At 41.8% G+C, this 26,522-nt stretch overlaps 1 protein-coding gene across 1 annotated transcript in view; it reads right to left on the reverse strand.

The window, feature by feature from the left end:
- ACE2 (angiotensin converting enzyme 2) overlaps positions 1-26,522 on the reverse strand; it is a 46,036-nt gene that overhangs the window by 10,087 nt on the left and 9,427 nt on the right. Inside the window, exons 2-15 of the mRNA XM_070943112.1 lie at positions 20,445-20,594; positions 20,022-20,115; positions 17,173-17,316; positions 14,641-14,753; positions 13,564-13,672; positions 12,620-12,717; positions 10,575-10,744; positions 9,451-9,677; positions 8,980-9,124; positions 5,001-5,099; positions 4,528-4,650; positions 3,721-3,893; positions 3,463-3,521; positions 2,465-2,565 (exon numbers count right to left, since the gene is read on the reverse strand). Of these exons, the coding sequence (XP_070799213.1) occupies positions 2,465-2,565; positions 3,463-3,521; positions 3,721-3,893; positions 4,528-4,650; positions 5,001-5,099; positions 8,980-9,124; positions 9,451-9,677; positions 10,575-10,744; positions 12,620-12,717; positions 13,564-13,672; positions 14,641-14,753; positions 17,173-17,316; positions 20,022-20,115; positions 20,445-20,594 (1,805 nt within the window). The remainder of the gene's footprint in view (positions 1-2,464; positions 2,566-3,462; positions 3,522-3,720; positions 3,894-4,527; positions 4,651-5,000; positions 5,100-8,979; positions 9,125-9,450; positions 9,678-10,574; positions 10,745-12,619; positions 12,718-13,563; positions 13,673-14,640; positions 14,754-17,172; positions 17,317-20,021; positions 20,116-20,444; positions 20,595-26,522) is intronic.

A 26,522-nucleotide genomic window follows, 5' to 3' on the forward strand; every position in this document is an offset into this window, starting at 1 on the left:
TTTTGAAAAACTTTTTTCAAAAAAGAGTATGGAAAATAGAGCTCAACTGATATTGTGGGCAAAGAGAATTTACTTTTTTTTCTCCTGTTTTCAAATGGAAATAGAATTTCCATTTCTATTAATAATTCCCACTAATAATGTATTTAATTATTAATTAATATATTTAATTAATTAAGCCTTTAAAATTAAAGCTAATCCCATCTATTACACTATTACACTATTCCAGAAATTACTTAAGATAGGACTCTTCTGGAGAGAGAGGGCTCTTCCTATGGTTAATATGTCTTCATCGTCTTTATTATTACTAGTCATTATTATTAGTTTTGCTACACTCAATTTGCCAGCAAATTTGGGAAACTTAACAGTGGCCACAGGATTGGAAAAGGTCAGTTTACATTCCAATTCTAAAGAAAGGCAATGCCAAAGAATGTTCAAACTATCACACCATTGCACTCATTTCACATGCTAAAATCCTATAAGTTAGGCTCCAGCAGTATGTGGATCAAGAACTACCAGAAGTACAGGCAGGATTTCGAAGAGGAAGAGGAACTAGAGATCAAATTGCCAACATATGCTGGATCATGGAGAAAGCTAGAGAGTTATAGAAAAACATCTACTTCTGCTTCATTGACTATGCTAAAGCCATTGATTGTGTGGATCACAACAAATTGTGACAAGTTCTTAAAGAGATGGGAGTACCAGACCATCTCATTTGTCTCTTGAGAAACCTATATGCAGGTCAAGAAGCAACAGTGAGAACTGGACACGGAACCACTGATTGGTTCAAAATTGGGGAAGGAGTCCGGCAAGGACTCTATTTAACTTATATGCAGAGCGCATCATGAGTAATAATAATAATAATAATAATAATAATAATAATAATAATAATAATAATAATAATAATAATTATAATTATTATTATTATTATTATTATTATTATTATTATTATTATCATTATATTTCTATACCGCCCTTCTCCCGAAGGACTCAGGGCAGTGTACAGCCAATTTAAAAACACAAGACACAACAATGATTAAAAATTAAAATAATTAAATATATTTGGCCAGTTTAAAACCCCAAAAATTTAAAATACCCCAATTTAAAATCATTATGTTGATAGCCCGGCCTGGCGGAACAACAGGGTCTTCAATGCGCAACGAAACACCCGGAGGTCGGGGATCTTACATATTTCCGGGGGCAGTTCATTCCACAGGGCTGGGGCTCCCACAGCCCTGGGAAAGGTGGGCTAGATGAAACAAAAGTTGGAATTAAGATTGCCGGGAGAAATATCAACAACCTCAGATATGTAGATGATACCACTCTAATGGCAGAAAGTGAAGAGGAACTAAAGAGCCTCTTGATGCTGGTGAAGAAGGAGAGTGCAAAAGTTGGCTTGAAACTCAATATTAAGAAAACTAAGATCATGGCATCCAGCCCTCTCAATTCCTGGCAAATAAATGGGAAAAAAATGGAGGTAGTGACAGATTTTATTTTCTGGGACACCAAGATCACTGCAGATGGGGACTGCAGCCATTTATGGTTATTAAAACCATAAATGGAAATTATGGAAACCATTTATGGAAATTAAAAGACGCTTGCTCCTGGGGAGGAAAGCTATGGCAAATCTAGACAGCATTCTAAAAAGCAGAGACATCACCCTGCCAACAAAAGTGCATGTAGCCAAGGCTATGGTTTTCCCAGTTGCAATGTATGGCTGTGAAAGTTGGACCATAAGAAAGGCTGAGAGCCAAAGAATTGAGGCCTTTGAACTATGGTGCTGGAGAAGACTCCTGCAAGTCCCTTGGACTGCAAGGTGATCAAACCAGTCAGTCCTAGAGGAGATCAACCCTGACTGCTCTTTAGAAGGCCAGATCCTGAAGATGAAATTCAAATACTTTGGCCACCTAATGAGGACTCACTGGAGAAGAACCTAATGCTGGGAAAGATTGAGGGTAAAAGGGGACAACAAAGAACGAGGTGATTGGATGGAGTCACTGAAGCAGTAGGCGTGAGCTTAAATAGACTCCAGAGGATGGCAGAGGACAGGAAGGCCTGGAGGAACATTGTCCATGGGGTCGCAATGGGTCAGACACGACTTCATAACTAACAACAACAACAACAAATATCTGTTAATTTTTGCCATGGATAGTTTATTATTAAATATATTATGAAAGTTTTAATTATTGACTGTTACCATAAACTATTCTGTTTCTATCCTGGATTAATGTAGTCTAGAATGTATGAGGGTATATACATATATACTCATATAAAATCTAGATGTAATCAGAGATCAATGGTCTCTTCAGGGAAGAAAGGCAAAATGAAGGTCATGGCAGTGCAACCGAAGGACACTTCACCATAAATGGAGTGTTATTTTGCCTTGTTTGATCTCCACTTGCAGACACTACTGTCATGAACTAGTATAAAGGTAATCCCCTTTGAAGATAAAAGGCAATATACTTACTGAAACAGCATTGTTTTATTCTTGACTTCTAAAAAGTACTTCTGCATGGCATAGGCGATGGTTGATTTAAATAAATACATTTCACTCTCATCCCAATTGTACTGTAAATTCAAGGTGACAATTACATTGACAGTTGCATGTTTACATACAACCCCTTGAAAATACTTTTCAAATTACTTTCACCTTACTGGAATCATCTCTATATACATGATTTCATCTATGTAACTAAACACACAGTTGAATTCAGATGCAATGTTAGGATCTCTGCAAATATAGAATCAGCCTCCAAACTATTCTCTGGTTACAGAGATTCCCCCTTTCTCTTCCCCCTACCCCCCACCCATGCAAGTGAATGGAGTTTTCACCATTAAATGAGAAAAACTTTTCTTTGTCAAAAATTAATAGGAGGAAGATAAAATAGCTGTCTTGAATAACTGAAAGACTGTTGTAAAAAGCACAGAATTATTCAGTTATTCTTTATTGTTTCTGAGGGTAGAACCAAAACCTAAATAAATAAATGGATGGTTATTTTTAAGATGGGAACCTGTTGAATTAAGGAGGAATTTCCTGACTGTAAGAACTATTAAACATTGAAACAGCCTGCCTCTTGGAATCAGGGCTGACTGGAATTTAAATTAAAAACAATCTTTTTTAAAAAGTGATGCTGTCCAGAGCATCAATTTAGATGTCTTGGAGATGTTGGCCAGAAAAGGAAAAAATGTCTCAAGCATCAGTAAAAATAGTGTGTTGTATGAAAGCTCAAAATTTGACAAAGGGATTTCCAAATGCATTGATTTTTTACACAATGTTCACCAAAATTCAAGCTTCTCCACACTTTTTCTATTTTCCATGATTCCTCCATTTTTCCCATCATACCTTTATCGCTTGCCTAAAGGTAAAAATTATCTTCTATCTTCATAGGATTGCATTGTGATCTATTTTCATTTTACTTAAAATAAATCCCAAATAATGAAATCAAGCTGACATCATCTACTCACTGCATCGTCACCCAGTGCTGTTTTCAAGCTGATCCTCACTTTGATGGCATCCTTAGAATCTAGATTTAAAAAGAGAGAAAAATAAGTAACTTAAAATAGTAATGTATACTTCAAAATATTCTTATTTACAATTCAAATTGCTACTGATTTTTTTTTTCCAGTTCTTTCTCTGGAATGGTCAAAGAGCAGCATCAATAGACAAGGATGCCCTCCCCCCCAAAAAGAGGGACATATATTATGTCATACAACAAAACCTACATGGAGTCCAATTTATATTCCAACCAATATTTTCATTGCTGTTGTTTTTTTCCAGCCACTTGAGTAAGGGATCAAAGTAGTGACGAAACGGTGTTGCATCCATCTTTTGGCTTCCCGTAATACCTTCTAAAGCTTTTGTCCAAGGCTGAGAACTACCCAAAGCAAGCATATCCCTGTATTTAAAAAGACATAGGAAATTTTGATCACTTGTTAGACTCATTGTGTTAAGGGAAGACAAGGCATACTAAATTCAAGGAAGAGTATTCTGTGTGAGTTGTAATCACACCAGCAAAGACTGTGGCAAACATCTCCAATGAATAGGATAATAGAATTCAGCTGTTACAGTTAAACAGATTTTCAGTTGTGCATGCTTGATGATAGAGTGAAGAGCAATCTCCTTGAATCCCAGAAAACTCTTAAAACATACAACAAAATATGGAACAAAACTTCCTCTGTGCAATTGCTGTTATAACATCAATTTCCAGGTAATATGACATATCTCTAAAATCCATAAGAACTGCATAAAGTCACTTGGATTATTGAGAGATTCTTTTAGATTTTGGGTTCGTGTGGATGTTAGCATTTGCTTTTTCTCCATCCAGAATCTAAACCTATGATAGCATGTTTGGAACTTGAAAACTTACAGGGTTGACAGTGAAAAGAGAGGCTTAATTTTCATCTTATCATCTTTCTTCTTTTAAAGCAAATGTAAACTAACAATACTTGCAATGGTTTCTGGAGCCTACAGTAAAAATTTATTTCACTACAGCTTTCAAATGATACACTGTGAAGCAAGTTCTCACTTACCTCAAAATGCGTCCAGCATTTGTAGAATTAGAAATGTCACATTTATAAAGTTCCCCTGTGTGACCAGCAGCTTTGCAAAGTGCCTCTTGAAATTGGAACAGGTAAATGGTCCTTGTATAATATCTAGAAAAGGGAAGGGGAGAAGATAAAACCAATTTACTGATTACAGTAAGAATATCAACATTTGTCTGAAATTGGGCAGCTATAGAAATTATATAAATAAAACATTTTATAAAGTTAGTTTTATAGAAGTAATTTTATTATATTAAAATGCTGATCACATTAAGTTATTTCATTCAGCCTATCTGCTTACCACATTACCATTATTTTTACCACTGTTTTGTCAAAAGAGATTAGAGCTGTGCAAAGTTTAAAGTGGTGCTTCAATTTGAGGAATTCAAAAAGAAATCGAAGTTCTTTTTAACAAAACTAATAAAAAATAAAAAAAGCAAATAACAAGTTACAAGTTAAACCTTATGAAAGAGTAGTCATTGGCAACATGAAATAGAACAGCAGGGTCACAATATTCCTCGTTGTGAGGCAATGGCTCCACAACCCCGACTATCTCTCGCCTGCAGAAAAGAGAAATGATTCCATTAGAATTTGAGAAGGAAGCAAGATTTAAAGTCAGACACTATGTTATATTAAGAATTCAACTGCTTAAAAAAATCTCAATGTATTATAAAAGCATTTGTCCCAGTTTTACACATACATTGACTAAATCCCTCACATAAAAGAAAGAGCATTGTCCTCAAGACAAGCATCTCAAGTATATTTACCTTTCTGAAAATATAATAATAGCCTGAATCAGAGCCTTGTTTTGTATAACTCACATAAGGGACAAGTGGAACAGAACCTGAATTAAGCTTAAATGTTGGACTTAGAATAAAAGGTTCTTTCAGTGTTCGTAACTCTGCTTTCCTCCTGTCATTTTTTACTTTCACCTTTCTATAAGTTAAAAGTTATTATGTCTTGGAAATGGAGTGGAGTAGATAAAGTGATGGCTACCTGTGATGGGAAAATAACTGAGGCTGGCATATTCTTGAGTTTTCAAACTATTGCAGTAATCCTTCTTTCAAAAAGGATGCAGCAACTCATCCTTTAGGATCAGCTCAGCCACCTATTTGTTGCTGGATGACTCTTCTGTCAGCTGCTCATCTTCACTTTCTTTGAAGCTTGCTAGCAACTGCTATAACCAGGGGGGAGGGAGCATTTGAAAGGGGAAGCATACTGGGGTGTGAAAGAATGCTATGGGAAATTGGGGAGTATGGACATTAACAGGAACCAGAGGTGCCAAACCGAGCCATCTGCTCAGCTTCAAGGACACCAGTCCTGGGAAAGGAATTTACAGTGCCTGAGGCACCAAGTTCCCATAACATTGGAACAAGATCTGATTTGACTGCTCTCCCAGCAGGGAGGGCTTTGGGCACTGGGGATTGCTTTCAATATATGATTTTCATGTGGTTTTTCCTCAGAGCTTGCCTGAGCAATGCTGCACTCAACATCTTTAGTAAAAGTACCTTTTCTCTAAAACTTATGGAGTCAAAATTTATGGAGTAAAACTTTCCTAGGAAATAGCTGGGGCCTGTCTGACACCTTCTTTTTAACTCTCCAAGCACAGGAGGAGATACTGTATGTCAATGTGACATCACCAGAAACCACAGATTGGCCCTTTTTTAATAATACTTTACTTCCTTATTTATTTAATAAATGCATTTCTGTGACAGCACATTTCACTAAACATGACTCTGGATGGTGTACCACCAACAGTTAAAACAATATCACAACAATTAAAAATCTTTTTTTAAAAATAAATAAAGATGAGATCAGTATGGTTAATAAAAAGATAATGGGAGAACACCCATCTAAACATAACACAATCATTGCACAGGCTTCCTGTGGGATCTCCAATATGCTAGAAGAACCAGATTTTCAGGCCTTCCAAAATACTAATAGAGATGGAGCTAACATCACATGGGGAAAGGGGTGTGATGAGATGGGTAGATATGATCAGGAAATGGCAGTCCATCAAAACTAGCATACAGGGTGGCACCTAGTACAATTTATGAAACAGAGGTATAAAATGTGTCAACCAAGAGATACACATAACTGTCCATGCAGTCACATTCTGCATCGGTTGAAGCTTTCACATAATCCTCAAGGGCAGCTCCATGTAGACTACATTGCAATAATTCATTCTGGAGTGATCAGGGCATGAATGACTTTGAGTAGAGTGTATTGTCCAGAAAAGGGCACAACTGATTCATAACATGGTTGTACAAAGGCCTCCCTGGAAAGCTGATCAGGAATCATGAGCCTAGAAGGCATGTCTGATGTCCCCATCTGAAGTAGGGCCACCATATCAGAGCCAAAGATGGTAAAATCCCAGTTCCAGAAAGCCCGAAAACCCAAGCCACTTGTCAGTCTTGCCAGGGTTCAGCTGAAGTCTGCTGTTCTGCATTCAGACCCCTACAGTTTCCAAACTCAAACAAAAAAAAATCAAAACAAAAAAATAAATGGCATTATTTAATTCTCCAGGGGCAGAGATGTATATTTTAATATTATCAACATACTGATGATACCAGGGGTGGGATTCAGCTGGTTTGGACCGGTTTGGGCAAACCGGATGTTAATTTTAATCTGGTTCGCTGAACTGATAGTTGCAAGGACTGACCGACCCCACCCACCCTGTCCTGCCCCTCCCAGGAGTCTCCACATGGCCTATTTTGGATGCCAGATAAGTGAAGGGCCTGCGCGAGGCTCTGGGAGGGCAAAAAATGGGCCTACCACAAGTACTGCAAGTCTGGAAATGGGCCTGTTTCTGGCCTCTGGAGGGCCTCTGGAGTCCGGGGGAGTCTGTTTTTGCCCTCCCAGAGGCTTGAAGAAAGCCTCTGGAGCCTAGAGAGAGTGAAAATACTCTCCTGCCATGGTGCAGGAAGCCGACTAGGCCATGCCCCCATGGCCATGCCACCTAGCAACCAGGCAGAGAACCAGTTGCTAAAAATTTTCAATCCCACCCCTGAATGACACCCCCACTCATGGTGACAACTAATATTAAACGAGAGTGGAGAGAGTACCAAGCCTTGTGACATCCCATATATTAGGGGCTGCAGGTAGGATTTCTGACTTCTAATTAACATTGACTGGCACCATTTTCATAGGAAGGAAAAGAACCACACGTTCTATGGTATCAAAGGCAGCCAAGAAGTAAAGGACAGATGAATTACCCAAGTCCCACTCCTGCCAGAAAATCATCCAAAAGCATGACCAATGCTGTTTTCACTCCATTACTAGGCCTGAATCCTGATTAAAATGGGTTCAAATAATCCACTTCATTCAGGGTCTGCTGAAGCTGCTGTGCAACTACCTTCTCCACAACCTTCCCTCAGAAAGGGAAGTTAAATACTGGATGAAAATTGTGGTGGGGTCAGCAATAGCTTCTTGAGGGGGAGGCAGACCAAAGCCTCAAGGAGTGTTGTGACCTAGGCTTCCTGAGTCATTAAAACACACTAGTAGTCCCAAAAATCTCTTTTATTGCAACAGCTGTGAATTACGTTCATTCACAGCTAAGTCCCAATTAGTTGCAAAAAGTCCTTTGGGAGAAGTCCTTTGGGATAATCACCAACCTTTATCTCCCTTGACACTCTGCCAAAGATCTACTTGGCAAAGCCACACGGATTCCAGAATCAAACAGAGATGCCAACTGGGAACAGAATTAACAACGTTGCTTTCCTGCAAAGTGCCCATGTGCCTTTGCTTCTCTTTTACGCCTTATGGGAGGGGCCAATCATCTCCAGGCCTTACTTCTGAGTTGTCCCTTTTGTTTTAACTGTTCATGCCTTCTGGCAGCTCTGTGCATGAGCGCATTAGGAACAGGCTCCTCCTGTTCCTCTGCCTCTCTGCTGTCCGACCCTGGAGGCTCCGGAGTCTGTACCTCACTCCCAGATGGCCCTAACCCCATCTCTGCCCCTGACGCAGAGCCCTTATACGGGCCTTCCCCAGCCTCCAGGACTGGCCCATGTTCCTTCCCAGCCTCCTCACTGTCCGACTCCGCTGCCAGCTCCACAGGCTGCTGGTGGACCATAACAAGGAGTGCCAGAACAACCCCAAATCTCAAGGATGAATTAACAGAGTCAAACAAAAACTCAATATATCTATTTTACCCTTAAAACAGTGTTAAATTTCAGAGCTATCATCATAAGATATTTGAGACTTCAAATCTTACTGGTTTTCTATCCCTTTTTTTCATTGTTCCCTATAATAACAGCATTCTGTCAGGAGAGCATGTTTTGGCAAATGTACCATATACCTGATAATGAAATAGAGAATAAATGAATTTTCAATAAGTTCTCTTTCCATCACTCTTTACTAATAATAAATATTTACTGACCTAAAACATATCAGCATTCCAGAGATTTTTCATATTTTTCTCTAGTTGTGTCTTTTACTTACTTCATTTCCCACCATTTCTTCATCCATTGATCTTTGGGGATTTGCTCAGCAAATACCATCCATCGCCATTTCTCTAGCATGTAAGTGAAAGGCATTGTTCCAACAATAGTGAGGGCCTGTTTGAGCAGAAAATTGATATCCGTTTCTGGAAAAGAACAAAATTGATTGAAAGGATTAAGCAGAAATTTTATGTTATTGAAATTGCAAAAATAAAAATAAAAATTGGTATCATACAAAGTAATTGTTCACAAAGTTCCTACTGTTCCTTATAACTGAAAGTAGGAGTTTTATTGGTAGAATAAAGCTAGGTTTTTTCCAAATAACTCCCCAAAGAAGCAAGGCTAATTACATAATTTCTCTACCTGGTCTTTCATCTTCACTGATTTCTATTAGCACTCTGTACAATAATAACATTTTTACAATGATAGTTCTTAAACTGGTAATACCTGGCAGCATGCTCTGCCATCTCACCTGTATCTTCTTCAAAAGTAGGTTCTAGTAAGCCAAGGGATTTCAGATACTTTGGAGTGGCTGCAGAAAGTGACATGATTTCCCCAACAGCTTCATGGAATCCTTCATTGGCCCCATTTCTTAGCAGGAAAGGTTGATCAGAATAGGCCATGTCATATTCAATATGGCCCATCTCATGGTGTGCTGTCAGGAAGTCTTCCATATTTATTTTTGTGCACATCTTAATCCTGCCAATGAATACAATTCAGGCAGAGATTATAACATGACAGTTTGAATGACACTTTGACGTAGTTGCTAAAAATGGTGTGGTCTTTTATGCACTTAGCTTACTTTTCTAAATTAACCCTATACCCAATTTATGAGGAATGTGGATTTCTGGTTTAATTGATGGTACAGTGGTCTAAGCACCCTGTTATTAACACAGCTGCCTGCAATTACTGCTGGTTCGAATCTCTCCAAGGCTCAAGGTTGACTCAGCCTTCCATCCTTTCTAAGGTAGGTGAAATGAGGACCTCGTTTGTGGGGGCAATAAGCTGACTTTGTATAAATATATAAAAGTATGAAAGCTATTGCTTAACGCATTGTAAGCCGCCCTGAGTCTCCGGAGAAGGGCGGCATATAAATCAAATTAAAAAAAAAAATTGAGGTGTTATCCTACCATGGTAATTCCGGAGATAAAGGTGAAACATCATTCCTTCAATCTTATTATAATGGTAACCCAGACAAGATAACGGAATAGAGAGCCAATCATCAATTTATAGGGATTCACCCTCTTATTTGCAACAGTGTTAAGTTCAGTTCATCATTCAGATATAATTAGATATATAAATTTACAAACTGGAGCAGAATAACAGTTTACATATCAGATAGTTTAACATTTAATGAACAAATTGTAGATTGTAAAATATTTATCTCATCTATACTCCCAGTAGTATCCTGATATATACGGCACTGATATGTTGATTTTATCATGCAATCGGTTTTATTGCTAAATATATACAGATTATGAAATTGAATATCTTAACTTTGCTGCTTGCTGTTATATCTGGAATTACCACTTTGTTCTTTTACTTACAGAAAATGGATGTAAACTCTGTGACTGAGTAGAAATAAGCTTTCGGTACCTGTAGTCATTTTTCCCCAGATCCCAAGCAGTAGGATGGCAAACAACTTTCCTTCCATCTTTAGGTTCCTCGAGCATAGAATTTTCCCAGAAATCCTTAGTCATATTGAAAAGTCCGATTGAGATGAAAAAATGTTCAGCAGCTTTAAATATTGAGTTTACGGTCCATTTCTGGAAAAGATTGATTTTTACATCACCTAACAGTTTGTAATAGGGACGCGGTGGCTCAGTGGCTAAGATGCTGAGCTTGTCGCTCGAAAGATCGGCAGTTCAGCAGTTCGAATCCCTAGTGCCGTGTAACGGGGTGAGCTCTCGTTATTTGTCCCAGTTTCTGCCAACCTAGCAGTTCGAAAGCACGTAAAAAATGCAAGTAGAAAAATAAGGACCACCTTTGGTGGGAAGGTAACAGCGTTCCGTGCACCTTTGGCATTTAATCATGCTGGCCACATGACCACGGAGACATCTTCAGACAGCGCTGGCTCTTCAGCTTTGAAATGGAGACGCGCACCGCCCCCTAGAGTCGGGAATGACTAGCACATATGTGCGAGGGGAATCTTTACCTTTACCTTTTTAACAGTTTGTAAGCCCAATGAACCCCATACCCAAGTTACTGAGGGTCCTTTATGTTTAGCTATAGAGGTAGCCATGAAGGAAGGAAGACACTGAGATGTCTTCTGCCATTGTTGGGTGATCCAGGAGGTCAATCAACTTCCAAAGAAAATTGGATTAGACATAGGCAAGCCTCAACTCAGCAGCCTCTGCTGTAGTCTATTCTTAAAAATATATAAAATGGTCTCCCTATTGTTTATTCAATAGTGTGCTTCTCTATCCATCTCTTCTTTATCTTTCATTTAAATTCTTAGTTCACACATTAAAATAGAACAAAGCCCAACAATTTCCTTTTTTCCTTCCCAGAAAATGACAGGGAAGAGTTATTCAATTAGCATGCACAGTAACAGGTCCTGACTTCATGCTGCTTCAAATTTATTTATTTATTTATTTATTTTAAATTTATAGACCGCCCTTCTCCCTGAGGACTCAGGGCGGTGTACAGCCAGAATTAAAAAACATAAAATACAAATATTAAAAAAAACAATTAAAATATATATAAATTTGGCCCAAAATTAAAAATACAAACCAATTAAAACATTTAAAATTTCTTCTTAAGCCAGCCTGGCTTGCTGGAAAAAGTGGGTTTTAAGGGCACGGCGGAAGGCACTAAGGTCTTGGATTCTCCTTATCTCTGGGGGCAACTGATTCCAGAGGGTAGGTGCCCCCACAGAGAAGGCCCTCCCCCTGGGGGTCACCAGCCTACATTGATTGGCTGATGGCACCCTGAGGAGGACCTCTCTGTGGGAGCGCACGGGACAATGGGAGGTCGTCGGTAGCAGCAGGCGGTCTTGAAGATAGCTAGGCCCGATGCCATGGAGCGCTTTAAAGGTGATAACCAAGTGAAGTTGTGGCCAATGCTTTCCATCCAGTTAAGCAAATTGTCATGTCTATTTTCTCTTGCTGCTGAAATAATGCATACCTAGCTTTTTGCCCTGCATCTTTTGTGATTATTTTTTAAAATTTTACTCTGAAAAATAATACCTGGAACAGTATCCAGATTGGGCTCATCTGATAAAATAATAACCTGGAAATACTGAAACTTATTTGGAAAATCCATGATTTTTCTAGAAATCAGTCAGAGTGATAAGCCCACGTTTGCAGAGCATAAAGAAACCAAATATATAAAGAAATGAAGATTCCGAGGCCCTCGAAAATATCTTATTCAATCAGTTCTTACCATGTTACTACTCTTCTACAAATCTTGAAGTCCTCCAAGCCTGCTGATACTTCTATCTTAAGTGGTGCTGTTTTGGTGGTATATGTAATAGTATAGCATTAAGAGATGTGTTAGATTTATTTATTCTTGACTTTGGTTTTATAATTAAACAGTTTGGGGAGGACAGGATTAAAAAACTTGATATAAAATAATGTGTACAAATTATAGCAAAAGGGTTATTGCTCATTTAGTCAACTGCCTATATTTGTGTGTCTTACCTTCTCCTCCATAGCAGAAGTCACGTCAATGCTTGTTTTATTTGGATAGGGCACCATTAAAGGATATAAATTTGTCCAAAATCTACCCCACATGTCACCTTTAACAGAAAAAAAATGGAATTACATATAAAATTAAAATGCAGTAGTTTCTGAAAGCAAAATATGGCTTGATTTTGTTATCTTAATGACCCAAGTACAGCTTCGTTCACTTTACTGTATTTTCACACTGAAACAAATTGTAGACAATACAGATCAGGCCTAAAGAACTAAAATCTTTCTATTTCTAATACTAAAATATTAATCTGGATCAGATCCTCATTTAAGAGAAGAACTCTACATAGTATTTATTAACATTTGGTTTGATGATCAGGAACATCAAACAAGTTGACCAAAAGCTGAAGATGCACACTAGTTAAGGAGCTAAGCTAAACAAAATAAAACATTTTAAATTAAACAAATCACCAGGAAACTTCTGGCTAGGAATATGCCAACACATGGTTATATTGACTTCTCAAAACAGAAAAGTATAGGAGGTCCTCGACTTACAACAGTTTGCTTATTGACCATTGCAACAGCAGTGAAAAAAGTGACTTATGACCATTTTTCATACTTATGACCATTGCAGCATCCCCTTAGTTATATGAACAAAATTCAGACACTTGGCAAGTGACTCATATTTATGACAGTTGCAGTATCCTGGGATCACATGATCATCTTTTGCAACCTTTGTACAAATGAAGTCAATGAGGAAGCCAGATTCAATTAACAATCATGTTACTAACTTAACATCTGCAAAGATTCAAGTAATAAAGTGGGGCAAAGCTGACGTAACAATTTAGCAACTGAAATTTTGGGCTCAATTATTATCATAAATTGAGGACTACTTGTATATAAGTATCTTGGTCCATTCAATAAATGTAGCTATTAAAGTAGCATTTTCATACCAAGTAAATGAGCAGGAATAGCTCCTTTAGGATTAATGAGTTCTGGCCCATAGCGTTTGTACAGATGGCGCCGTACATAAGCATGTAGATGCTTATACAAAGGCATTATCTGAAAAAGAACAACAGAGAGAAAGGCAATTAATTAAGGGAAAATCATGATTGTTTTATTAACAGCTTGTCTTCAGAAGTTGTGGATGCTTCATCACTGGAAACTTTCAAAGACAGTCTGGACAGTCATCTGTCAGAAATGGTAGAGGGTCTCCTGCTTGAGCAGGGGGTTGGACTAGATGATTTACAAGGTCCCTTTCAACTCTGTTATTCTAGTCTGTTCTGCTCTGCTCTGCTCTGCTCTGCCCTGCCCTGCCCTGCCCTGCCCTGCCCTGCCCTGCCCTGCCCTGCCCTGCTCTACTCTAATTCTTCCATTCTGGTAATCTTGAAAAAAAATATTTTGCTCCTAAATAAATAAAGAGGTTTCTTATTAGGAAATATGGTGACTGGCTCACAATCTTTCAGTACATGAACTTAACCCTCTTGGAACTAAATTCTGCTAGTACCATTGCTTCTATTGGTATCACCAGTTACAAACTCTATTATACTGTTTATAAAACCATGTGAAATGTATACTGTAAAAAACCCCTGTGGTATATCTACAATCTACAAAGATGGTGATAATAGATTTTTTTCTCCAATGGTGACATCAATATTAAAATGTCATTTCATGGTAATCTGCATCTGTCAAGTTGCCTCATTTTCTTATGCCAGCGCATGTGATATTTAGATGTTTTGTTACTGACTGGTAAGATGTTATGCAGGATGATTCAATCAAAGTCGATGAAATCTACAATCTAATGTATAATGGACATTGTAAATAAGGACTGCACCAATAGCCAATTGTTACCATTGTGACAATCACAGCCTGCTGGTATGCTGTTTTCTTAACTCAAGGACTGGTTAATTTATTTATCAATTATTTATTTATTCATCAACTGCAACACCCATATGAGCAATTTTGTTTATTGCCATAAAAATAGTTTTGCCTTGATGCAGTAAAGCAAAATATTTGAAGCTAAATCTTACTTGCGTAAATGTATTTTCCACATCAGTAATCAACTGTGCACGTTGGTATTGAAACTCCTGTGGAAGATCTACTTCATAATTTGCTCTCCAATAATCTCCATAGTCAGCATAGCCTGAAAAACAAATGTCTGTCGCTCATCATGACATTAATTTCTAGAACAATGCATTTTAAAGTTAATATTAGCCATGGTAAAATCCTCTGGTGAATAATGGTAACTGGCTTTTGTAGAAACTGTAGCCCAACATCTGGAAGGGAAAGGCTAATGTCATAACAAATAACCTACTTTAACCTGGATGCTGTTTAGACATCAACTCCTAAAATTCTCCAGCCATTATGGCCAATGCTGACAATTCTAGGAGTTTAAATCCACACAACTGGAATGCATCTAGGTTGGGCAGATTGAATAATGATCATTTTACCATTTCATTATGTACTATTATGGACAGGGAGGAACAAATATAGAGAATGAAGCCTTATTACAACTAATAATTCATAGTTAATGTTATACATCAGATTGATGAATTAAAGAGTAATGGTGGATGGTTAATACTTTGGTTAATAATTAGATTAGATTAGAAGCATTTCATCATGTATAAATGGAACAAGCTACAAAAAGAAGAAAGATTTCCATCTTCTCTATCAACCTCAGAAAGGGAATTTTCTGAATCCTTGGGATGTTGAATAGACTGCACTTCTAGAGACAGTTTCAGTAAACTGAATGGCAAACTATGAATTTGTCAGAATAATGAAATGTGTAAAACTCTATTCTTTATGTACTTGCATGTAACTTCACTGTGCAAATACAAAAATAATATTTATACATATTAATTTGACTTTGAGATTTAATATTTGTGGATTTCCATATTATTTTTCAATGGTATTACATAGAACTGATGAGTGGACAAAAGAAATAGTTTCTCCCTGACCTTGTTTAAAAGAAAGAGAACAATTGTTCTTCAATATTAGGAAGATGTGTTTTTACCCTATTTTTTAAACTCAGTGTATTAGCTATCTAATATTACTTGTAATTTATGAACAGGTTTTTCAGAGATGTAGATTATGTATGAGCTATTCTGATGGAATATGATATTCATTTACTGAAATTCTTGTATATATATTTCTTCCTTTTTTTACTGTTTTTTTTCTTTTTTCTGTTATGTTTAATTGACACCCAATGCTTTAGCATTTTATTAATTTATGTTTATACTCCCTTTTCTACAGGAGCTCCAGTGGTGTAGAAAGTGCATTGTTTTATTTTCTTCCTCAAAAATAACCCTATGAAGTGGCTCACACTGAGTGTGATTGGGGTAAAGTCAACCAGTGAACTTCTATAGCTCTATAGGCTAGAAGTTGAGTTTCCCTGCTTCTAGGGCACTCCACATTAGTTATAGTGCTAACGTCACTTTTAAATTTTTTAAAGATTTTTATTAAATATTATTATTATTATTATTATTATTATTATTATTATTATTATTATTATTATTATTATTTAAATTTTTATACCGCCCTTCTCCCGAAGGACTCAGGGCGGTGAACAGCCAAGATTAAAATACATACAATATGAAAATTAAAATAATTTAAAACATGATTAAATTAATTTGGCTTCCCCAATTTAAAACCCCTTACCCATAAAATTAACCAGTTAAAATTTTTTAAGCCAGCCCGGCTTGCTAAAATAGAAAAGTCTTCAAGGCTCGGTGGAAAGTACGAAGGTCCGGGATCAGTCGTATCCCTGGGGGTAGCTCGTTCCAGAGGGCGGGTGCCCCCACTGAGAAGGCTCTCCCCTGGGGGCCGCCAGTCGACATTGCTTGACCGACGGCACCCTGAGGAGACACTCTCTGTGGGAGGTTATCTGTGGCAGAAGGTGGTCTCATAGATACCCAGGCCCTAAGCCATGGAGCGCTTTAAAGGTGAGAACCAATACCTTGAAGCGCACCCGGAAGACCACCAGAAGACAGTGCAGCTCGCGCAGGAGAGGTGTTAAATGGGAGCGCCATGTTGCCCCCACAATCACCCGCGCGGCCGCATTCTGGACCAGTTGGAGCCTCTGGGTGCTCCTCAAGGGGAGCCCCATTATCAAATTATAAGTTTGATATAAAAATCAGCTATGAATTATTAGTGCAAACAATATTTCCTTTTTCCCCCTTTCTCTATTAACATCACAAGGTGGATTGTAAGATATTCATTGACCAATTTTCCCCAAGCTGGATACACTTATGTTGATTATTAATGCAGAAATTATACTACTTCAATGAATTAATATTCCTGAATACTTCTCCACCATAACACTGACTGTGGACGATGAAGGTTAAGGTACAAAATAAATTGAGGGTGCTGGTTTTAAGAAAATTCATAATATTCCACTTTAGCAGCATTTTGCCATGTATGTAGCAGCATATACATCAGCCATGTATATTAAAGAAGTAATGCTCATGAAAAAATAGCTTTATAAAATACAAAAGACTCAAAAATATCATCTTCAAGAGGAGAAAAATATATTCATGCTGATAAACTTTGATATTGTAACTTACCCCTCAGTCTTGCATATTTATTTTTCAGTTCAACATAACTTTCATATAAAGGCCTCATCTTCTTGCCAACATCAGCTCTCCAGCCTTCCCAGGCCCACAATCTCTCTGAGTAATTCCAGTTGTTTTCCATTATGTGATCCAAACCTGTCACCATAAAATCAGGTTAGATCCTATTATTTATTTGTTTGTTTGTCTCCTCATTAACAGCACCAGTCTTATGCTTGGGACATGGGTATCACTCGCCGCATCATGTTGCCATGTTTCAAGATTTTTTCCCCCTTTGAGGAGCTGGGGTGGGCGTGGCCTGTGTGTGATGCATCCAGCCCACAGGCCGCCATTTTGACACCCCTGCTTTGGGGTGACATACAGCAAAATGAAACAAACCAGAAACAATACAAAAAAATAAATTAGTAATACAAAGTAGATATACACAAATAGAGGCACATCTGTGTGTCAATCATTTGAAGCTGAAAGCTCATTAAAAAGGGAAGGTTTTCATAATTTTTCTGAATACAAGGGAAGGTGCCATTTGACCTAATAGGGTAACATATTTCATAAAACTATCTGACTCTTATGAAGTTTGGATGGAGAAGAGATTCTTATCAGGCCTGCCTAAGAGGTCGGAATCAAACGGGCAGGGTTTAGCCAACTTCTTTTTTTTTTTTTTTTTTTTTTAATTTGATTTATATGCCGCCCTTCTCCAGAGACTCAGGGCGGCTTACAATGCGTTAAGCAATAGCCTTCATTCTTTTGTATATTTTATACAAAGTCAGCTTATTGCCCCCACTAACTGGGTCCTCATTTCACCTACCTTAGAAAGGATGGAAGGCTGAGTCAACCTTGAGCCTTGGAGAGATTCGAACCAGCAGAAATTGCAGGCAGCTGTGTTAATGACAGGGTGCACTAAACCACTGTACTATCAAGGCTCTTTAGTCCATGCAAGCACAAAATAATATTAGATCATTTTATAGATCATCTTACCTTGTACATTTTGTGGATTCTATTCAATTGACACCTACTCATCATTAATACAGGCAATTGTACAAACACACATACACTCTTACCCAACATATCTCCAGATGCTGTATTTTGCCTATTTTTCCCCATTAGTGTACAGATAACCCTAAACAGAGCTACTAATCACTTCCATATCGTATCTCATCTGCTCTGAAGTCAAGACGAGATACAGTGCATGCTCATCCATGTATCTTTGGGCTGTAATCACTTCATGGTCATGATTTTACAAGCCGCACTAAACTCTCTCCTGGGACATGGATGTTGAAATCACTTAAGATTTTGGGAACTCCTATCCCAGCCAAGATCTCATGATAAGCCACTACTGGACAGCTAAGAAGAGTGTACAAAAGGAACAATCTGAATTTATCTATACAGTCCAGTTCCCTCCTCCAACCCCAAAAAAACTCTTGGAGCAGTGCTTGTCACAATTGTTAGAATCTCAAAAATTACCAGTTACCCACTTTCTAAACTTTAATGTTAACACCTGATCCGGGCCCTGAAATCTGAGAGGACAGACCTGTAATTAGTCTAACCAAGTCCCACTGACACTTGCTAGGTCTGCATATTTGTTCACCAGCATATTATAAATGGATGCTGTCTTATTTCATACAAATCTGACATTTACTAGTAGCAATTGAAAAGCAAGGATCTCTGGCAATTTGGTCACTTGTCATCCGGTTGGAGCCACTGATTTAGAAGTAGGGCTCTGCACTAGTTCCTCTTTGTCCTATAATCATACACCATCCTCTTTTTCTAATTCTAGTATGAGCATTTTTCAGCCTTCCCAACAATCATCCAGAGCATGACTTAAAATGTGGATTGGCATATAGTATTAGTGGTGGAATCCCAATTGTTCAAATACTTCAGAAAAAAGAGCCTTAAATGATGTTTACATGCTTGTAACATTTATAATGCTGTGTTCAGATAGATCATTGATGAAATGCCCAGTTCCTTTCCCTCCATTTGACCCAAAACTGAATATATAAGATACAGTTTATAATCTCTTCCTGTAGGCATGAGTTCTGATCAAATAAATAAATTGAGGAAAAGGCCTCTTAGATTTTCTTTATTTTTCTATTTTCTCTTAAAATTTCTACATTTACTTTGTTTTTCTTGCTGCTACTTATTCTATCTGCACACTTTGAAAAATGCTTCTTATCTAAACGAGATTAATATAATGGGTGTATAAGTGTACACACACACCCACACACCACGGATTGTTTTAGTTTAGCATGAAACATAATGCTAATAGTGCCATTAAGAAACAGGGGCTATAATAAACAAAAATATCCAAACAAACCCATTTTTTTTCTGTTTTGACACTTAACAATGAATGTACAAGCTGAAGATTGTGTAAGATTTATTTATTTACCATATGTGTGTAGCTTCTCATCTGATATGAAAGTTAATTTGGGCAGCATTTATCAATAAATTAAAATAAATACATAAAAAGTCACAATTAAAATTTAACTATAAAAAAGACACAAGAAACAGTTAATGATATTAACTACAATAAGGGAGCCATTGCAAAATCAGATCCAGGGATCTCTGGGACTAGGGAGATTGCAAAATCTCCCTAGTCCCAGAGATCCCTGGACCTAACAACAGTACCTTGAAGTATTTGTGGAATGTTAAAAGGGATGTAGCTAATTTCACTTGCAGGAGAAGATTCCACATGGCAGACACCATGGCAGAGTAGGCTTATCTTCTGGGACCCACCAGATATAATCCCCTAGTTTGCCAGACCTGATGAGGTAGGCTGATGTAATCAGAGAGAGATGGTCCCTCAGATAACCTGACAAAAGATACTGATACTTATTTATAGATCTTACCTGGTTCTAAGGGCAAACAATTAAAATGATCATCTTGCTTGCACACTGTTCCAGTGCTGTACAGGGTACTCATTTTACGTAAAACAGTATCCAGCTGTAATTTAAATGAGAAGAAGCTTTGTTTGAAAGAAGCATAAAACAGTATTTCTTTTATTCAAAAACAGCAGGGACAGCGAAGACAGATACAGATAAGGGCGAACATCTATCTACCAACCCACACTCAACAGTGTGGTAGATTATAGTCCATAACATTCAAGAAGAGGCCTTCATCCTGCATGGATTAATTTGGGGTGATGCTGCGGCTGATATTATTACTACTACTATATATGCCTTACCGGAATGAAGGAAGAACAGAAATCATTTGGTACATAATACCTAGGTTGAATTTAGCATAGAAGTCATCTATGATACTTGGCAACATACTTGATCTTTTGTAGATGAATCTGTTGATCCATTCTGGAGCAAACGAATCTGGAGCTTGATGGTTTCATTAGTAATCTGATTCACATTGAACATGCTAGCATTCCTGGAGGCTTCTTCATAAAATTTGGAGAATATGTTGTCTTTTTCATGCTGAAAAAAAAATATTAGAATTTTGAGTTTTTCTATCAGGCTCATTCAGAACTGAACTGAGGATTCAGAATTTTTTCCCCACTTTTCCTGTCTCTTTTTAATTACATGCAATACATTAAGGATTTGAAAGTTGATGCAAATCTGTTTCATGGCCAGGTTTGCAGAATAGATTTCTGCCCTGCCAGTTGTAAGTGTAGATTTGCAATTTAAAAACATTTCCATAAATCTGCTGGTACTAAGGGAAAGAACTTGCTTGTTTTTTGAAAATGTACATGGTATATGGCATTCTTCATTTTTTTTTTCATTTTTCCAATAAAAATCATATTCAGTCTATGCTTCTTCTGTAGCACTTCCTATACAACTAACTAAATACTAGAGAGCATCTAGGAAAACACTATAGAAATGGAAAAGAAATTGTAAGATCTCCAATCAATTTTCAAAACTGATTTTGTTAGATCAGGTGCAGGGAATGAAGACGTGACCAGCTTGATACATTTAGTAACTTTATTAGTTACAAGTAACAGACAAGACAAGACTGAAACCGCACTGCCGGAGCTCTCCTTATATTCGCTCCGGCAGTCGCACCGCCCCTGACAGGGATTCAAACTTTCCCGCCCGGTGGCTGGCAGCCAATCCGGGCGGATGTCCTTATAAGGACATAACACTCCTCCCTCTTAGTCCGGGAACTGTCAATCTTCATCAATAAAAGTCACGTAATCACGCAGGTACGTAGGACGCCTCGGCACCCTAGTTGACCTGCGCAGTCTCACTTCTTCCTCGTCCCCGACCTGGACGGACGGGGCTTCTGAGTCTCCTGGTTCCCTCCCCGGACCCGGGTTCGGTTCGGCTGGCGAGTGTGCGGGGTCACCCTCAGCGCCTCTGGCCGGACCGCAAACCTTTGATGGCTGGTTCTGGTGGTCTTCCTCCTGGCCCATTGATCTGTCGTCTCGTCGCGGCTGCTCGGTTCCGACCCGGGAAGAGCGTCTGAGTCTCGGTAAGTCCCAGGCTGTCACTTGCTCCTCCCCGGTCTCCCGGGTGCTGCGGTTCGGCTGCGGTTCGGCTGGTTGTCGTCTGGTGGGTGGTCCGGATCGGTGCCCTCGGGTCTGGTCTGCCAGCTGTGGGTGGTGTTGTCTCGTGTCGCGTTGTCTGACCTTGCAGGGGTGGCGCAGGTCCCCTTGGTTGGGCTGGCATTGGCCTACCCCGTCGGGTCGGCGGCGGTCGACCTGGCCGGGCTGTTGTTGAGTGGCTACCTCTGCGGATTGGTGGAGGTCTCCCCTGCCGGGGTGGTGCAGGTCTCCCTGGCCGGGTTGTTGTTGGCTTTCCCTTCGCCCTAGTCCCTGGTCTACCGCCGGTTGATGACTGGGGTCGTCTGGGTCGGGTTGTTGTTGCCGGGCTGTCTTCTGTGTTGGGCGGGGGTCCCCCTCGTCGGGGAGTCGTATGCCACCCTCACCCATGGGTAGTGGGGTGCCCGTCTTGGCTAGGTCCCGGTCTACTCGCCTGGAATGGAGGTCTCCCTGGCCGGGCTGGCGTTGGCTGCCTTCACTGGCGGGGTGCGGTGCTTCCCCTCTGGGCAGGTCCCGGTCTACTCGGGGGCTGGGTTGGTGGTCCCTTGCCCTGTCGTGCCGGGTGCCCACCTCGCTGGGTTGGTGTTGCCATCCCCCATGCGGCTGGCCCCGGTCTACCTCGCTGGATTGTCGACGTGACAGTGCCTGGTAGTGTGCTTGGCCGGCCTCGCTGGGATGGCGGTGGTCTGCCTCGCTGGGGTGTGGTAAGCCTACCTTGTCGGGGTGTTGTAGGCTTACCTCGTCGGGGTGTTGTAGGCCTACCTCGCCGGGGTGTTGTAGGCCTACCTCGTCTGGGTGTTGTAGGCCTCCCTCGTCAGGCTGGTTTTCGTGCGCTCCCCTCCACCTTTTCCGGAGCTGGTCGATGTGACGTCTACAGATCTGTCCATCTTCCAGCTCCACGGTGTAGGACTTCGGGCCGGTTGTGCTGTCTATCTTCCCCTTCAGCCACTTAGGAGAGCCGTTGAAATTCAGCGTGAAAACTGAATCTCCCTTGCTGAAGGCGCGAAGCGGGCGGCTGGCGGTTGCGGTCACTTCTGGGCTGTATTGGGGGTGCAGCCAGTCCAAGGGTGACCTCAACCTTCTGCCCATCAGCAGTTCGGCCGGGCTCTTGTGGGTGGTGGCATGCGGCGTGATGTGCTGGGTGAGGAGGAAGTTGTCTATCCGTTCCTGCCAGTCGCCCGTGCCCATCTTGGTGAGTGCCTCCTTGGTGAGTCTCACCATCCGTTCCGCTTGTCCGTTCCCAGCCGGCCTGTACGGGGCAGACAGGGCATGGCGGATGCCCAGTCCTGCCAGGAATGATTCCATGGCCAGGGATGTGAGTTGGGGCCTGTTGTCAGAGACCAGCACATCCGGTAGTCCATGTGTGGCGAAAAGGCGGCGCAGGGCTCGGATCGTTGCTTCTGTTGTGGTAGATGCCATGGGTACCACCTCGAGCCACTTAGAGAAGGCATCTACCACGATGAGGAGGTGTCGCCCTTGCATCGGACCCGCGAAGTTGATGTGGATCCGCGACCAGGGGTTGCTGGGGGTCTCCCACTTCGCTGTCTCGGTTTGTGGCGGCGCTGGGCGTACTTCTTGGCACGGGTCACATCTGGAGACCCACTCCTCAATGTCTCTGTCCAGTGAGGGCCACCAGACGTAACTCCGTGCCAGGGCCTTCATGCGGACGATGCCCGGATGCCCTTTATGTAAAGTCTCTAGCGTCCGCCGTTGCAGAGTGCTTGGGATCAGCACCCTGTCTCCCCATAGCAAACAGCCCTTCATGGTGGACAGCTCCTTCTGCTTCCTGGCGAACGGGCTGAACCTCTCCTCCGTCTTCTCCGATGGCCACCCCCTGAGGATCCAGGACTTCACTTGGCGGAGTGTGGGGTCCTTTTGGGTGTGGACGGCCACATCTGCGGATGAGACTGGACAGCTGGCGTCATCATCTATGTGGAATAGGTGGAGCGTGGGGGCTGGGTCTTCTACGGGATCCTTCAATGGGCATCTGTTCAGTGCGTCGGCGTTTCCTATGGCTGTGCCTGGCTGGTGCACAAGCCTATAGGAGTAGCCGGCTAGGAAGATGGCCCATCTCGTCATCCGCGGGGACATGAAGGTCGGGGTGGGTTGGTCACCTGCGAGGAGCCCCAGGAGTGGCTTGTGATCAGTGACTATGGTGAAACGTCTCCCGTAGAGGTATTCATGGAAGTGTTTCACTCCTGCTACGATGGCCAGGGCTTCTTTGTCCAGCTGGCTGTAGTTGTGTTCTGCGCCGGACATGGTCTTCGAGAAGTATGCTATGGGGGCTTCTGAGCCATTGGGTAGTTCGTGGCTGAAGACTGCCCCCACCCCGTAGGGCGACGCGTCGCAGGTTAGCTTGATGGGTAGCATCTCATTGTACTGGATGAGGACGCTTTTGGAAGTTAATAGTCCTTTTATGGCTCGGAATGCCGCTTCCTCTTCTGGGCCCCACTTCCAGGAAGCCGCTTTCCCCAGCAGGCAGTGGAGTGGCTCAGCAACTGTGGCTTTCTGTTTAAGAAAGATGGCATAGAAGTTAAGCAACCCAAGGAATGCCTGAAGTTCCGTTTTGTTTTTTGGGCTTGGAGCTTCATGGATTGCTTTCACTTTTGATTTGGTGGGGTGGATGCCAGTACTATCTATGAGATAGCCCAGGAACTCGACCTCCTGGACTCCTAGGATGCACTTATCACGCCTGACCCTCAAGCCCTTAGCCTTGAATCGCTGCAGGACAAGCCTGAGCCTTTCAAGGAGTTGTACTCGTGAGTCTCCGGAGATAAGCACATCGTCAAAGTAAGGCACCACCCCTGGAACGCCTTGGAGAAGGCGTTCCATCATAGATTGAAAAATGCCGGGGGCAGCGCTGACTCCAAATTGGAGGCGGTTGCATTTGAATGCCCCCCTGTGCGTGACAATTGTTTGTGCCTCCACCGTTTTTTCGTCCACTGGCAGTTGCTGGTAAGCCTGGGCCAGGTCCAGTTTCGCAAAGATTGAGCCCGATCCCAGGGAATGCAGCAGATGTTGCACTACTGGGACTGGGTATGCGCTCTGTGCCAACGCCTTGTTGATGGTACAACGGTAGTCGGCGCAGATGCGCACAGACCCATCATGCTTCAGTGGGGTCACAATGGGGGTCTCCCATGAGGCATGATCGATCGGTTCCAGGACGCCCTGGGCGATCAGCTTATCCAGCTGTTCGTCTACTTTCGGCCGCAGGGCAAACGGAACCCGGCGGGGCTTAAGTCTAATTGGGGTGATTCCCTTGTCCAGATTAAAGGAGATTGGCCTTCCCACAAATTTCCCCAGCTTACCATCGAAGACTTCTTTGAACTCTTCGATGAGGTTGTCGAGTTCATCCCTTTGAATTTGGTGGATGCCTTCGATGGAAAGCCCCAGCGGCTTAAACCACTCCACTCCTAACAGGTTCGGTCGGCTGTTCTCCACGATTGTGATGGGCAGCTCTCCTTGGTAGTCCTTGTATTGGATGTGGATGGTGGTTCTGCCCAGGACTCCAATGGGATTTCCGCTGAAGTCCACAAGCCTCGACTTCGGGGGTTTCAGCTGGGTCTTCTTGCAGGATGGCTTCAGCTGCTGCAGATGCTGCCAGTCCATGATGGAGTAGGCGGACCCGGAGTCTACTTCCATCTTGCACGGTGACCCCTCTGCCAACAGTGTCATGTGGAACTTGGTGGTTCCCTCATCGCTCGTGTGGGCGATGGTGGTCTGGTGCACTGCTCTGTTATGGGGATATTCTTCTTTTCCGCGCCGGGACTGGTTCGAGGACTGTTTGGATGTTCTCTGGGTTTCTCTGCGGTTCTCGCAGAATCTTGGCCTGGGCGAATCTTCCGGGGCTGGATCTGTTGCTCTGCAGGCCTCGGCGATGTGTCCCCTCTTCAGGCATCGGCGGCAGGTTGCGTCTCTCCATCTGCAGGTTGCCCTGGGTGGTCGCCTTTGCAACTGCCGCAACATTCTCCCCGGTCGCCATGTTGAGGGTTTTCCCGCCTGGGGGGGCGGGAAACCTTGTGGACGGCCATTTCCTCATCAGACTCTGATGGTGTGGTTGAGTCATCTGATGAGTTCAGGCCGGACTTGTGGATCTTGTGGATCCCTCTTGCCTTTACCATCATGGCTGCTGCTTTCTCGGATGTTTCGGCCGCTGTGGCTTCGAGAACTTCCTTGAGCGGGATCCTCTTTCGACTCAGGAATTTCTTCTGCAGGCCCACATCCCGCATTCCGAAAACAACGCGGTCTCGGATGGCATTATCCACGTTGTCGAATTCGCAGTTGGCAGCGATTTGGCGGAGCGCTGCCACGAATTCTTTGATGGATTCACCTTCCCGCTGGTTTCTCTGTTGGAAGGTGAACCTGTTGGCAATCGGGGTGCCTGTGGGTGCGTAGTGCTCCTGTAGGACTTCCTGCAGGTCATTCCAGGACATCTCCTCAATGTCCCTGGGCGCCACGAGGTCAATTGCCATCTCCAGGACATCGGATCCGCAGTGAGCCAGGAAGAGGGCTCTTTTCCGCTCGTCGTCGAGGTTCTGGTAGCCGTTCCCTCGCAGGAATTGCCGGAATCGGACCATGTACGACCTCCATTTCTCTCGTGCCGGGTCGAATGGTTCAGCGAGGCAATCGGAGCTTGCGGGGTTGCCATTCTGAAGGTCGCTGTGGTTTAGTGACTTCAGCTCGGTTGGCGATCGTGCCACGAGTCTTGCTCAGGTTCTCTTCTCTAGTCCTTCGTCGCCAGTGTTAGATCAGGCGCAGGGAATGAAGACGTGACCAGCTTGATACATTTAGTAACTTTATTAGTTACAAGTAACAGACAAGACAAGATTGAAACCGTGCTGCCGGAGCTCTCCTTATATTCGCT

This window comes from Pituophis catenifer, unplaced genomic scaffold (genome assembly GCF_029215685.1).
Source record: "Pituophis catenifer annectens isolate HBS135680 unplaced genomic scaffold, rPitCat1.0.hap2 SCAF_4, whole genome shotgun sequence".
Classification (NCBI taxonomy): Eukaryota; Metazoa; Chordata; class Lepidosauria; order Squamata; family Colubridae; genus Pituophis; species Pituophis catenifer.